Source organism: Bombus fervidus, chromosome 7 (assembly GCF_041682495.2).
Source record: "Bombus fervidus isolate BK054 chromosome 7, iyBomFerv1, whole genome shotgun sequence".
Taxonomy (NCBI): domain Eukaryota; kingdom Metazoa; phylum Arthropoda; class Insecta; order Hymenoptera; family Apidae; genus Bombus; species Bombus fervidus.
In genome coordinates this window covers 11,961,160-11,974,876 of record NC_091523.1, presented here as the reverse complement: position 1 = coordinate 11,974,876, position 13,717 = coordinate 11,961,160, and the positions used below count along the sequence as shown (strand labels likewise).

Genomic DNA, 13,717 nt, shown 5'->3' with positions numbered 1-13,717 from the left:
TCGCGGAACCCGTGCCAACGTCGACCGTGCACGAACGTCTTACGGGTCGATGCCACGACCTTACGTCGCGAGCGTCGAGAAAATTAATTTTATATTCGGCACGACCGGCACGTTCCGTCTTTCGTGTTTTCATAAAGCAGCAAGAACAAACATTCTGTGTATGGTAATTACCAAGTGTTTTTGATCGTTAGGTATATTCATCCCGTGCTGGAACGAACGGTTTGTAAGAATTACTGGGAAATCATGATATTTGTCGCTAATATTTGCCCTTTTGTTTCGTTTGTTGCAGGACGGTAGTAACAATAATGGTTACGTACCGTACGTAGATTATACCCGCGACTATATGCCGCCCACGACGCAAGGAGTGGGTGCGTCACGGGAATCCTTAAGCAGGATACCGTCTGGCGGCATACTAGCCTCAAAGAAGATCGGTCTGAGTTCTGCGAATTTGGGCTCCTCCACTCCGCAAACCACCCCAGCGATCGACCCACGTTTCTCTGCAACGTATGGAAACCCCTACCTCAGGTAAAGTTCTCAGGGACTTGGCTGCCGCCTCTGCCATGCCGGGACGGTATCAATGGAACTCGCGCCCCCTGTGTCATCAAGCCCGCAATCTAGTTCGACGCTCTGGATAATAGAGGAAGCTTTGACCCACTGTAATTGTGTTTTGGCGCAGTAATCCTACAGAGGCGCGCACGAATTGCACCGAAGACGATGAAATTATAGTCGACGGTAGTTTGGAACGTGATATTCCATGAATCGACGGCGAATGAAAGGAAATCGTTGAAAAGAATAGAGTTCGTAGAGGGATGATCGAACGTGTCGTGTAAAGATGCGGCAGAGTAATAGAAGATGATACGGCCGCTATTTCGAGAAGCTATTTGACGTTGGACAGCGTACGCGTTAACGTTATAATATTTACGACGTATTGATTAACGGATTTGCCGCGCCGCGTGTACAATCGTTTCCGGGGATTAATTATATTCCACGTAAATTATGAATCGTCTGTCTTGAATATTTATAACGTCGATTCGAACAGATCCCAGTCACGTTTAATATTAATCGAACAAATCCGCGCTTCGTCGTTCGATCAAACAATTCTCGAACGACCTATACACACTATAATCGCGATATTTTATACGATAATATCGATCACGCAAGAAATTGTTCTGATCGTTCTTTCCTCTGCCAAACAATAGAATGTCAGCCGCGGAGCAGCTGAGACACGCGCCACACACGGCTGTGCCGGGAGTAACGCCAGCACCACCGCCCTACACGCAAGCAATGAGAATGAATAGCTTGAATACCTTGAACGGTGCTGGACCGCAGGTTAGTACAATGGCAGTGAATGTGTGTCAAATTCCGAGGCACAGTTACGACATCTCAGGTACATTCCTACGCTCACCTGAACTAGTTCGAGTTTAGATCTTGTTCGAGATAGTTGTGCAACCAATTGATTCTAATCGCGCCGATTAAATCAATCTTATTTTTAATGTTACACCGCCCACTCCTGTTCAGTGTTATGTTCATTAAGTGCGTTCACTGCAAAATCCCTATCGATTCAAACGTTACAATTCCTACGAGCTCCATGCAACGATCAATGAGAAAACCACTAATTTTCTGTAACTTTTTGATAATCTTGCAGGCACCACTTTCGGCACACTACATCACGGGCGGCCCAAACGGTGGAGTAGCGACGGTAAAGCGTACCTCGGCGGTAGGGACGTTAGCGACGCACGTATGAGGCCAGGGGGTCTATCCGAACTAGAACCGTCGACGTTCGGACCTAACTAGTACCGCCTTCGAGAACCGTGAAGCCATCGAATGGACTCGGCAGTCGAATACGCTCAGGTCGCACGAAAAGTTTCTCGCGGAAAACTTAGAGGAGAACTACCCTTATCAGAGCCACGATAGCGTCGAATTCGAAGATCGTGATATCGTTCGACGAGCTTGTACGATCGCACGCGTGCCAGAAGTCGAACGATTGCTCGGAGAAACGAAGTCGAAGGACGAGACGAGGAAATTTCGATTGAAGGGACGAGCACAACGAATGGCTGAAAACGGCGAAGCATTGAAGTACATCGAGATAGTGTTACGACAATTACGAAGGGCCAGCCGTGATCATCGACAACTCGTGGAGCAGCGCCATCGAACCGTGCAACCGTTTCCTGCGTCTTCGACGATCGACGAATATCTTTTGGATATGTCGAACGTACAAAGTTTGACGATTCCACGCGGGCAAAGCGAGGAGAACCGGATTGTCCGTGACATCTCTCGGGACACGATCGAAAGGTTACAAGAAGTTGGAACGAGCGAAGAACCGCAAGAGCTTACCGAGTATCCCGGCGTGGATGTTACGAAGAAACTGTTGGCAAAGAAGAAGACATACGCGAGAGGCATTTACCTACTGGAAACGATGCCCAGGAGGATCCACGAGAGGATGAGCGTGGCGGGCCGGCAGAGTCTACGATACGTTCCTGCTTACGAAGGAATTGACACTACGATTATTCAGTGAATGCGCTACGAGCTGGTGAAACAACGGGCAAACGTGAACGCTTAAGAATGTTTGAGAACATAGAGTCTGGCAAAAAACAGCTCTCGTCAAACTTGTAAGCTATTCGATCGGTATAGGAAGATCGTGAAGGATGCGAGGAGACTTGTAAAGTTTGTTGGCCGACTTCGAGAAACGGCAGAAACAAGAATCGAATTAATGGCGAACAACTGTGGTAACGACAATGACCGATCGAGCTTGTCGAGAAGAATTGATTAGCCTTGACTACGCGTGGTACTCCATTTAAGAAGACTGAATCGAGGGATAAGAAGGTTCCTTTATCGACTCGGGAACACAGTGTATTTTTCTCTATCGTCTAATAGAAATAAGATAGTCGACTTTGTACATCGAAGAGACTGGACTAGGATAAACGGGGTTATCGTAAACGTTAAAGAAATACGTGGCTCGACGTGGTTCGATAGAAATCAATTAAAACAAGAAAAAAACAAAAGAAGAAGAAGAAAGGGAATGATCATCTAAAATGGGTAGTTGGTGGATTAGCGAGAAACGAAGGACGGTGGTTAGGTTCGTAAATCGAAGGAGCTCTTCGGAACGAGAACAGACCACTCGGTATCGACAATCTTTTATTCGCATACTTATAGATCTCGATAAGTATTTAATGTTCATTCGAAACGTAACGAAAAGAAAAAAAAAGAAGAAATGAGAATCGAATTTCATCGCGGATCGTTGTGGTCGTAGTAGCAGTCTCCTAAACGAGGGAAAACGCCACGAGGTGAACAAGAAAATAATGAACATCGAATAATTGTGCTTCGTACGGATAATTCGCGTTTTGAACATGTGATACGTAGACGGATGTCCAGGTAAGAGTGACGTGTTGAATACGAAGAAATCGTTGGATCGCGTCGTCAACACGAACAGGCATAACGTCTCGGCTGCTACTTCGACGTCACGCTGTGTCGCGCTGCCTTTTTTTTATTTGTAGGGAAAAATGTTAGGTCTCGCGCAGTATTCGCAAGTAAGCGCACTAGATGAGAAAAAAGGACACTTCGAACGGATCGTGCTGCTTGTCTGACAAGATTGATCGCGATCTCGTGTCTCCTTCCGGCCTGAGGATTTTCAATCGTGAAAATACGCACGTTTGGAAAGCGATCGAAACGTCCCACGGGCCGATCTTTGTAAAATAGATAGCTAAAATGATTAGATATATACATATATAAATATATCACCTGTTGTCAATACGAACATAGGGCCTATAGTTTGGTGGCGCTACAAAAGCAAAGCTGTATCGGAATAAGCTCGTTTGTGGGTGGAACAGCTTCGTGTAAATAATATTATAACGATATTAACTAATAGACGATCAAGCAGAGGAAACAACGTGTTAGATGTAATTGGTCGTGTATCTCGTTTCGGGAGAAAACAAGGAGCGCGACTTAAAAAGGAAAAAAGGAAGAGAAACTGGCCGAGAATTCTTCGTTCGATTACAATCGTTATTATGTTATCTTCGTTCTTGTCGAAAATGTTTTTTTGTTCGTTTGCAATCCCAGTAGCTCGTCGAACGAGGATCCAGACTTATTAAGTTCTCCTCGACGATGATCTACGGCCTCGAGATAGAGAATCCTCAAGTTCAAAGAAAAACACGGTAAAAAACGAAACAAACAGATACATCGCTCATTGACGTCGCGATGCTATGCAGCGAGCATAATACCATTGATTACGATAACGAAACAGGGTAGCCTATCAATTACTAAAACGATTTCGAAAGAAAAAGGCTGCACGCTACGGATTGGCCCCATACTCGCATGGTGCGTCGGTGATTAACAGAATTAGAAAAAAAAAAAAAAAAAAAAGAAAAGAACAGGAAAAGAAGAAAAGGAAATGTAGAGCTCGAGCAAACGTGTCGGTGACGACGATGGGATTCGAATGAACGATGACGGTGATCGTGGCGCATTCAGAGCTAAAAATGCGAATGAATATACATTTGTATTGTGGAGAAAATATCTTTATATTCAGACGTATGTAACATAATTTCTGTACATAACTGGAATTATTGCTCACCGTATCTCGTAAGATTTAGTTAGTTTTGTAACTGTGAAAAAGAATGAAAAGATAAAATATTATATGCATATCTAATACTATGCGGACAGTTTCGCGACGGACAGTTCCCCTCGAAAGTTTTCGACCCTGTCGTCGTAGATCGAAAAAGAGAAAGAAAATCAGTATTCGTAATATAAATACTTCCTTCCTATCGAGAACTCATTCTCGATCCCACGATCGACCACAATCGTGCGCAGTCCGTCGTCACGAAACGATCAGTTCCTCTGTTCGCACTCGAATCGTTTCGTCGAGAAGAACGCGGTCAGATCGGAACGAAATTACACAGTGTAGTATTATCGTACTCGTAAGTATCTTTCCTCTCGTAATTCGATCGCCGTGTTCTTCTTGTCGCGAAATCGACCAGCCTCGTCGACGGAGTCTCCCATTTCCGGGCCATGGAACTGTCCACCGGAAGTCCAGATTATTGTACATCAATCATTCTGTACAATATTCATCCTGATGTTACTGTTAACTATTTAAAAGTATGAGAGCGTACGTGGGTGAGTGTTAACGAGTGTAAAAGCAAAAATGGCGAGAATGACTGTGAGAGAAAGAGAAAGAATTTTGAACTTTTCACATTCAAAGCGCGCAAACGAAATACTGTGCGCATGCGCGTGTGCCAGAAGGCCCGGGCGCCGTTTCGCGGCACGCGCGCTTGCGCGTACGATCGCACACACGTCACGTGTAAATGTATAAATGCTTGGTGGAATTCCGGATTGTACAGGTTCAGAGGGGTGAAGAAAGAAACAAAAGACATAAAAAATGTACACGGTGGAAACACTCGTTCGATCCGTGGAAACGAATCCGCGTACATTTACAGACGGCACGAGGCCATGTCAGAAAGAGGAAAAGAGAGAGATCTATACATACAGACACATGATTTCTATTATAAAAATGTAGGTTATAACGAAGTATACTGCGGGAAGTAATTACAATCAATGTACTGGATGGTCCAGGGCAATGTTAAAATTAGAAAAGTTTATGTCGTTTGAACCTTAGGAGTTTGCGCCTTCTTGCCGCAGGGCCATCCTATACGTATTAATTGGTTATCTGTCAATTATTAATTAAATTATATCGATTTCTTCGCCTTTAGTCAAAGAAAGGAACGAGAGCCAACGCGAAGTTTCCTCCTCGAACGTGGCCGTGCGATTTCACCATGCGAACTCGAGATATCGCGCGCGAATCTCTTCCCGCGGAACTTCTGTTCGCTTATTCCGGTTTGAGGAAGTTCGCGGGTAAGAGCATGATCGATAACTTCGAATAGTTTATTTTTCTATAGTGCAATCATTTCGTTTCGTGCAATTCCCGACGTCGTTGTTTTCATTGAAAGGTTTATTCTCGCGACGCGCAAACTCGCGCCTCTCGAAAGAATTTCGAAACGTTCGCCGCATCTCGATGAGGAAACTTCGCGCTCGGCTCGGTCACGCTGTGTGTTATAAAGCGCGATATTGTTAGGCAATTTATGACGAGTCCTGTGACGAACGGTTATGCGTTCTCTAACTACGCGCGAAAATGGAAAAAATGTCAAAGAGAATGAGTAGAGAAAGGGATGAAGAAAGGGAAAATATTGCCTAATAGGGTGAACGAGGGAAGTTTTTTCAAATTTGTTGATACATTTCATACTTTACGATTAGGGATTATGGCCTATTACTAACTATTTCGCAAACCTTATCCGGCGATCCGATCGTTTTTACTATTTCACGCGACAGAGTTAAACGAATGGCAATGATTCAATCAGGATTCCCGATTTTGAGGCGTGAACGAGAGGAAACACAAGAACGAAAGAGGCAACGTTTTGATTCAAGAGATGTGCCATACCGTTCGTTGCGTAAATAACGCCTTGACGCTTTCGGGTTTAAAAACGAGAACACTTGAACGAACAAAGAAAAAAAAAAAAAAAAAATACAACAAAATACTGTCAAACTCCAAACGAGATATGTGAATTAGCGTGCAAAGAGCTCGATATCGAGGAGCATATATTTTAAAAACGATCGAGTCGCCCGTCCACGCATTTGTGAAATGGAAAGTGACTTTTTAGAAAATGAACACTTTTTCGCGTGCTATCCATAAAAGCTACGTTAAACACGTTGCATCGATTACTGAGTATAAAGAAAAAAAAGAAAAAAAAAAACGCTATTTCGAATTCGACTGAGCGACATATAGGAGATACGATATATACCCCCATATTTTTCTCGATGTTAAAGCTTTTTTCTCAGAAAGCGTTACGCGGCGTGTAATGCTGCCTGCGAAAAGGAATTCAAGCGAATCGTTGCGAATCTTTAAAAATTAATCGGCGTATCGTTTGTATAATATAGCGGTGAGGATCCGATCGACAGCGATCGTTATCGTACGAGTATCGTAAGGGCGGTAGGAAAAAAGAAAAAAGAAGGATGATCGTTCTGAAGCGATACGAGCACTTCTGATTCAGACCGACCATCCGTTCGATCAAAGACTTGCACTTTGAATTCTCGACGAAGCGACGTTTCTTTTGTTTATTGTGTGCGATAATCTTCTTGATCGTGTCGTTTGTATGAAATCGAAGGGAGAGTATCGCTAAGTTATCATCCGACAAATCCATTACGTTTTTACAGAAAGAAACTTTTCAACGTACACCGTGTGTAGTAATCTCGACCAATAATTTTTGATACGAACGCGCCAGGAATTTATTCGACTTTTGGTACGTCTCGAACGACAACGCTTGGGAACAACTTAACGAAAACGCACTCTTATCACACTCGTCCCCGGTATAAAAAATCATCTCGTGAAACAATCTCTTCCATTCAACGTTTCGGTCCACGCGCATCAAAAAACAAACACACCCTCGAACATCGATCCACTTTTACAAATACGATAGACTGTTTTACCGGTACACTAAACAAACGAACAAAACGGGAAAGAAAAGACTGTAAACGACTGCTCGTTGAAACTGCATCGAACGTTAGCGATGCATGATAAATTCGCGTACGAAGAGGTCGGTGCACAAGTCGCGTGACTCGGTTTGGATCAATCTCTCATATAAAATGAGAAAAAGAGAGAGAGAAAAAGAACACGACAGAATAGCTCGTGGTAATAATTAGGAACGTTCGCGATATCTATCGAAAAATCATGTTACGATAAACATGTTATTACCATTATTTTTTCTGTCGTCCGTTACTTTTTTGCTTTTCCTTCCTCCAGTTTTCAAGCGGTAGCCTGGCCTTTCTCGGCCTCTCCTAATGATGTCTGAATCACATTCGTTCGAATCGAATTTTCCTTATACATACAATTAAACCGCGCACAATGGAATTTCAATTACGTTACGGAGATGCAACGAAGTTCTTGTAACATTAGACAATTGGCTCGACAAAGAAGCTCGACAAAAATTCCGAACATCTCGTAGGAAAATACGTTCCAAGGCGAAGGCTAATACCTAATGCCCGACCATAATGGTCGATTGCGGTAATAATGCGTGTGCTAATTGCGGAGAACGTTCGGCGAAGTAACGATGGAAAAAAGAAACGACGCTAGAAAACGGTAACGATGTGTAACACACGAGGTGTAACGCGAGGAGTCGCGTGGCGCAAATGCCACACCGAGGCGAAAAGTAAATTAACCGAACGAAGGGTAACTCGATCTAAAAGAAATACATCGAAACTCGAAGGAAACTCTCGTAACGCGATTAAATGCAAGAACTTTTGTTGCGAACCCGTTACATCCCTGACGCTATCGCGCATCGAATTGGCAAACTTCGCAAGCCGAAACCTGCGCCACGAATGAAGTTCGCCGAAATACTATTCCGCTGACTATCCATCCCCCGACTCCACCCTCCGTATTTGATAACGAGTTATTATCGATCCGTTTACATACGCGCGTTCAGCGTAACTCGGCATAGCCACCCAACCGCAACCTTTTTTTAACTCGATCGATTTTTCGAACAAACCGACCGTTTCGATTGAAAGTGAACTGATATTTAATTGTTAAAGAATAGAGGGGAAAACGAAATTATATATATATATATAATTATATACCTAGGCAACATCGCGTACACACGCCTTGCAGCCGATACTCGGTACGTTGATATTTCATCAGCGAATCGGTCAATATCGATGATCCTTTGACGAAACGAACAGAAGTGCACCAAGTGGACTATAGGATAATTCGAACGAAAGGAGAATGAATAAATAAACGTGTGTAAATATTTCGAACACTAGAGATTTGACTATGAACAGCGAATCATACTTTTTAGTGTACATTACTTTGTATCATAATAGCCTAACGAAACAATTTAGCTAGACACTTTTTTGAGATCTCCTTATAAAAAACGAAGGGAAGGAAGAAGAGAGTCGCTGTTTCTGGGGTTTTTGTTTGACGATCGATCATCGATCTTACTATCGCGCTGCCTGACAGTGAATTGAATCGCCGCGAACGCGATATGAAAATCAACGACCGGCCATCGTGAATTTCGTAGCTTCGTATTTCGCGATCAAGCGCTCTTTTGTGACAACAGGATACGTCATACGCGGATCTACAATGCACAAACGAATTGCTATCGCCACTTTGACGGTTGGACGCATCCCTCTCTACGTTTTAACGGAAACCAGGTCGATTTGTCAGAAACGATACACATTTTTCATCCGCATCGGAAAGAAAGATATATATATATATAAAATATGAAAAATATATGCTTCGAAAATCATGAAACTTTGATCCGTATTGGTTCGATCGCAATTCGATCCAAAATTCCTCGCACGTACATACCTGTAGCGCAAAGATTGGACGCGAAAACGAAACCCACGGGAAAAGACAAAACATTGTTCGCACAAGATCTTCCGTTAGCGAGAAAGAAATTTTAGTGAAAACAGGGAGAGAAAGAGAGAGAGAGAAAGAGAGAGAGCGAGAGAGAGAGAGAGAGAGAGAGCGCATTTTAGAGTGAAAGGGAGCGAGAGAGTTAAATAAAGATTTTGTTTTCTTGAGAATCGAGGAACGTACCGCGAAAAAAAAATTACCGAGTCTTACTCTTCGATATCGACAGTGTGCCAATGAAAAAAACTTTTTATTCCGAGTTTAGCTAACGTCTGTCGCATTTTCTCATTCCCCTTCGATCACTTCGCGAAACATACACACACGCGCGCGCGCACCATATAACCTTAAGGACATGTAAGTACAAAGGAACAAAGAAAAGAAAATAAGAAGAAGCTTAGAAATTTTCAATGTTTTCCGCGTCGCGACAGTCGATAGGTATTAACGCGTGCCCTTACCACTAGTGTACACCTGGCCGATAAAACTGACATTGAAACTTTCATCATTTCCGTTCAGCCCACTCGCTTCCCCTCACTGCCATAAGTACACTCACCCTTTGATCGAACTTCGTATGTTCTTTTATTTTCATTTTTGTCTCTTCTAATTTCTTTTTCCTTGCCCGGAGAACTAAATTTTACGAGACGGGACACGTTTCTTTTCTTTCTTGCAACGCGAATAAAAGAAAAGAAACGACAAGACCAAAGAAATGTTTATTTTAATGTTGTGTATATTAATTGAGTTTATGTCGTATAAATTTGATGATGCATTTATTCATGCGTTACACCGAGTGCTTTAATTATTCTTTCTCCTCTTTTTTTAATTATTATTGTTAGCATAAGTATATATTCATATATATATATTGAAGTATGTTTTTTTTTTTAGATAAGTATCCATCGTCTATTATCGTAATCATCGTGATCGATCGGCGCAAAAAATTTCGTACTTGTAAGGTGTACATTTTTGTTTACGCGACTTATCATCCATCATTATAACACAACAACGATTTTTATTATTATTATTATAATTATTTATAGTTAATTGATTTACATACTAATTATTAAGCAGCCAGTGCCGTTTATTTTATACTTCTCGTAGAGTGTAATGTGTATCACTGCTGTTATCATATTTTATTAAATCTTTGCCATATAACAGCCCTCGTAGTCTCACGTTTTCACCCTTCATTCCATGCAAGACGATCCCATTTCTTGTCTGCAATCGCATCTCTCCTCCCAATACCAATACCTTCTTCACCAATCCCTCTTCGAATCTCCGTGCACCACAACCACGACAAAGTCTATCTCTGGAACACGTATTCGTGGATTTTTTACGTTTTATCGTATTTGCTTTAATTTTTTTAGCAAAGGACTAACCGAAGGGAAGAAGAGAAAAGAGTAAAAGGAATAAAAAAAAAAGAAAAGGATAGAGGGAAAGAAAAGGGAGGAAATAGATACAACGATAATATCGAAGAAATGAGAGTCTTTCGATGCGTGGAAAAGCAAGAAGGAACGAGTGGTCCGGATGCGCTTAAAAGTTGCATCGTTCCATTGTAAAAATACGCGCGTGTACGCCGAGTGCGTGCGATATCGAGTGATTTCACGTTTCTCTACGCACGTCTTAAAGCCGCATACATCGAGACATATTGTTGCTTTGCGACCTTGTAAATGCACTTGAGCACGCATATCCTCTAACGAGCGCCGTCTTTCGTACTCTTTTGCTCCCCTCGTGCAGAAATAAGAGTGAGCGACGCTCGGGCTTTATTCGCCAATCCTCTGGGTATAATAAGGAGTATTTCGCGTCACGCAAACCCGGAGTGTTCTCTTCGTTTTCCTTATTCTCTCAGAGATGTAACTTATTCTTCTGTCTAGAATGGTGACAATTGATTTATCGATATAGCGTAAAACTTTAAAACCGAAGTACGTAACTTCTGGACCTTGCAGCCGGTACACGAAATTTACACCGACTATTTAGAGATTCATGCGTTTGTTCGAGAATCGCTGCAAGGTTTGGAATTATCACTTCTTCTGTTAACTTCCTTGTATTATCGGTGATTTGTGTCCTAGCCGGTGAGACCGACTTCGGGCAGAAATCAACTGTCTGTTCACGTCAAGGGAAATAAAATAGATTATTTCACATAGCACACAGTTCAATAAACTGTAAACGAAAGCAATGAAAGAAAATAATGCTATTTTTATATGTTGCATCGTCTGCCGTGATGACCTATAGTTGTACGAACTATACTTGAGTTACTTTCTTCATTTATGATTCATGTATCCATAGGGTCATTTCGTGTTGCACTTGGGATAATTTCTCTTTACGTTCGAAGTTTGTCTCTCAACGTGATCGTAAATATATCGCGTTCAAATATTTACTAAAGAAATGCTATTTCTTTCAGTCCGAATCGTGATTTGATCGATGATATTTTGTTATACTTTGTGTAAATGAAATAATTAGTATCGTTTGAATGATGTTAGAAATTGTGAGAAGCATTCTCGTATAATTTGATGAGCAATATCCCCATAATATTAAATATCATCACATTAGCAGCTTAGAAATAAACGACAGAAATATTTCTAAAAATGATCCAAAGGATGCTCTTGCTCACAATTGATCTAGATTACTACATTAAGATTTACTATTATTGTATTATTATTACTATATCTACATTCCTTTTAAGAATCTACCACTATTACTTTACGAAACCATCTGTAAATAAGTATTTTGTATTCCTGCAAGAATAAAATTACGAATCATTAACCACGTATCTAATATTTCTACCACTGTCACTAAACTCGTGATAGTTTCGGATAGGGATTTGCAGATTTTTCGATTTCAATTTTATTCTCTTTTATTCTCAAAAAACGTCATTTCACGTTGCACAGATAACATATATTTTTATTTCTAATTATATTTAACGTAAATAATAATAATGTCATTTTTTAATTTCTAATTAAAAATTATAGTATGCGATAATGTCGTTCAAAACTTTCACATTGACAGCGAAAAAAGATAAACTAGCAATCCACATATACATAAAAGTATTCAACCCTTGAAATTCCAATAAATAAGCAGCCAATAACCAAAGGCTTTGGCTGAGAATCCAACCAAGACACAAATATAGTGATCTACGTAAGGTTAATCCAAAGCGCGGGAGACACAATGGTAAAAGAGACACATACCAAAAAAAGTATTGTGATGTTAGTACTGGATTATACATCACCATTACCATGGTTTGTGTGAACATTGCAAATGGCAGAAGAGACTTGCTTGAATATTTATATGACAATAATACTAGTAGTATCAGTTGTGGCAAGAAAGTGAATATTTTGTTAATTACGCTAGATAGCTGATCAGCAGATAAATATTGCATGTAAAAATGAACGGAAAAGTTATGTTTGGGATCTTTGCGTATCATATGATAAATGAGACTTTCATAAAGAAATTTATAACCATAGAAATAATAATTTATAGCTGTCAAAAAAATTATTAATGATACGCAACTAAGTACCAGCTTTAACTGATTTTTGGTTGGTATGACATAACTTTTATCGCGAAGAGCCAGATACATAGGTATAATAAACACTATAGGGTATAATCTAAAATGAATTGACAAAGCATGAAATAAACCTGCTAGAATGAACTTATCTTGCAGATACAAATATAAAGTTATCATAACTAAAAGGACTGTCACAGTGTCTGCATTCCCTCTGGTTGAAATTACAATTGTAAAAGGATTATAAAGCCATGTAAAAGCACATATACATTGTAATTTTTCATTATAATTTTGTAGAGCCACAATTTTTTTTATTAAAATTGTTACCAAAATATCAAGGAAGGAAAATAAGATTTTCCCAAAATTTTCATTTATGAAAATATTAGGTGTTAAAATAAACGCTAACAATGGTGTATAGCGATATGTGGCTCGTTCAAACGGCGATGATCCTTCTACCATGTGTCTCGCGGCATCGGTAAATACCTTATAATCTACATCAGTATATGGAACATTAAATGTTTTATCATGAAAATTTGAGTAAAATACTAAAGTTATTCTGAAAATAAAGGCTAATACACAATGTGCCTTAAATGACAAAAATTCACTCATTTTTAAGAATTTACATATTCTTCTTAAATAAACAATTCTTTATAGCAAATAAAGTTTTACTTTACTTTACTTTATAGTTTTGTATTATTTTTTGCAGCAGCTCTCATTAGGCATGTCTTAAATTCCTTAAACTCCCTTTCACAGTCACCTTTTTGCAAATTAGACTTTGCTAATACACATGCAGCATACTTAGCTCCAGATTCATGGCATTGCGCAATGACAATTGGGTACTT

At 40.5% G+C, this 13,717-nt stretch overlaps 2 protein-coding genes across 5 annotated transcripts in view; one reads left to right on the top strand and one right to left on the bottom strand.

The window, feature by feature from the left end:
- The window catches only part of LOC139989447 (irregular chiasm C-roughest protein), a 177,738-nt gene extending 165,596 nt beyond the window's left edge, over positions 1–12,142 (top strand). For all 4 annotated transcript variants that reach the window (XM_072007888.1, XM_072007889.1, XM_072007887.1 and 1 more), the window contains 3 exons: positions 290–525; positions 1,200–1,329; positions 1,646–12,142. In XM_072007888.1, the coding sequence (XP_071863989.1) occupies positions 290–525; positions 1,200–1,329; positions 1,646–1,744 (465 nt within the window). In that variant the 3' untranslated portion in view covers positions 1,745–12,142. The remainder of the gene's footprint in view (positions 1–289; positions 526–1,199; positions 1,330–1,645) is intronic.
- Positions 9,562–13,641, bottom strand: LOC139989461 (GPI mannosyltransferase 1). Its single transcript, XM_072007915.1, has one exon. The coding sequence runs from the start codon at positions 13,482–13,484 to the stop codon at positions 12,333–12,335; it is 1,152 nt and encodes a 383-aa protein (XP_071864016.1). The 5' UTR covers positions 13,485–13,641; the 3' UTR covers positions 9,562–12,332.
- Between the last annotated feature and the right edge of the window lie 76 nt (positions 13,642–13,717).

Coding starts and splice junctions, on each gene's coding strand:
- LOC139989461 (XM_072007915.1), bottom strand. CDS start 13,484: ATGAGTGAATTTTTGTCATTTAAGGCACATTGTGTATTAGCCTTTATT.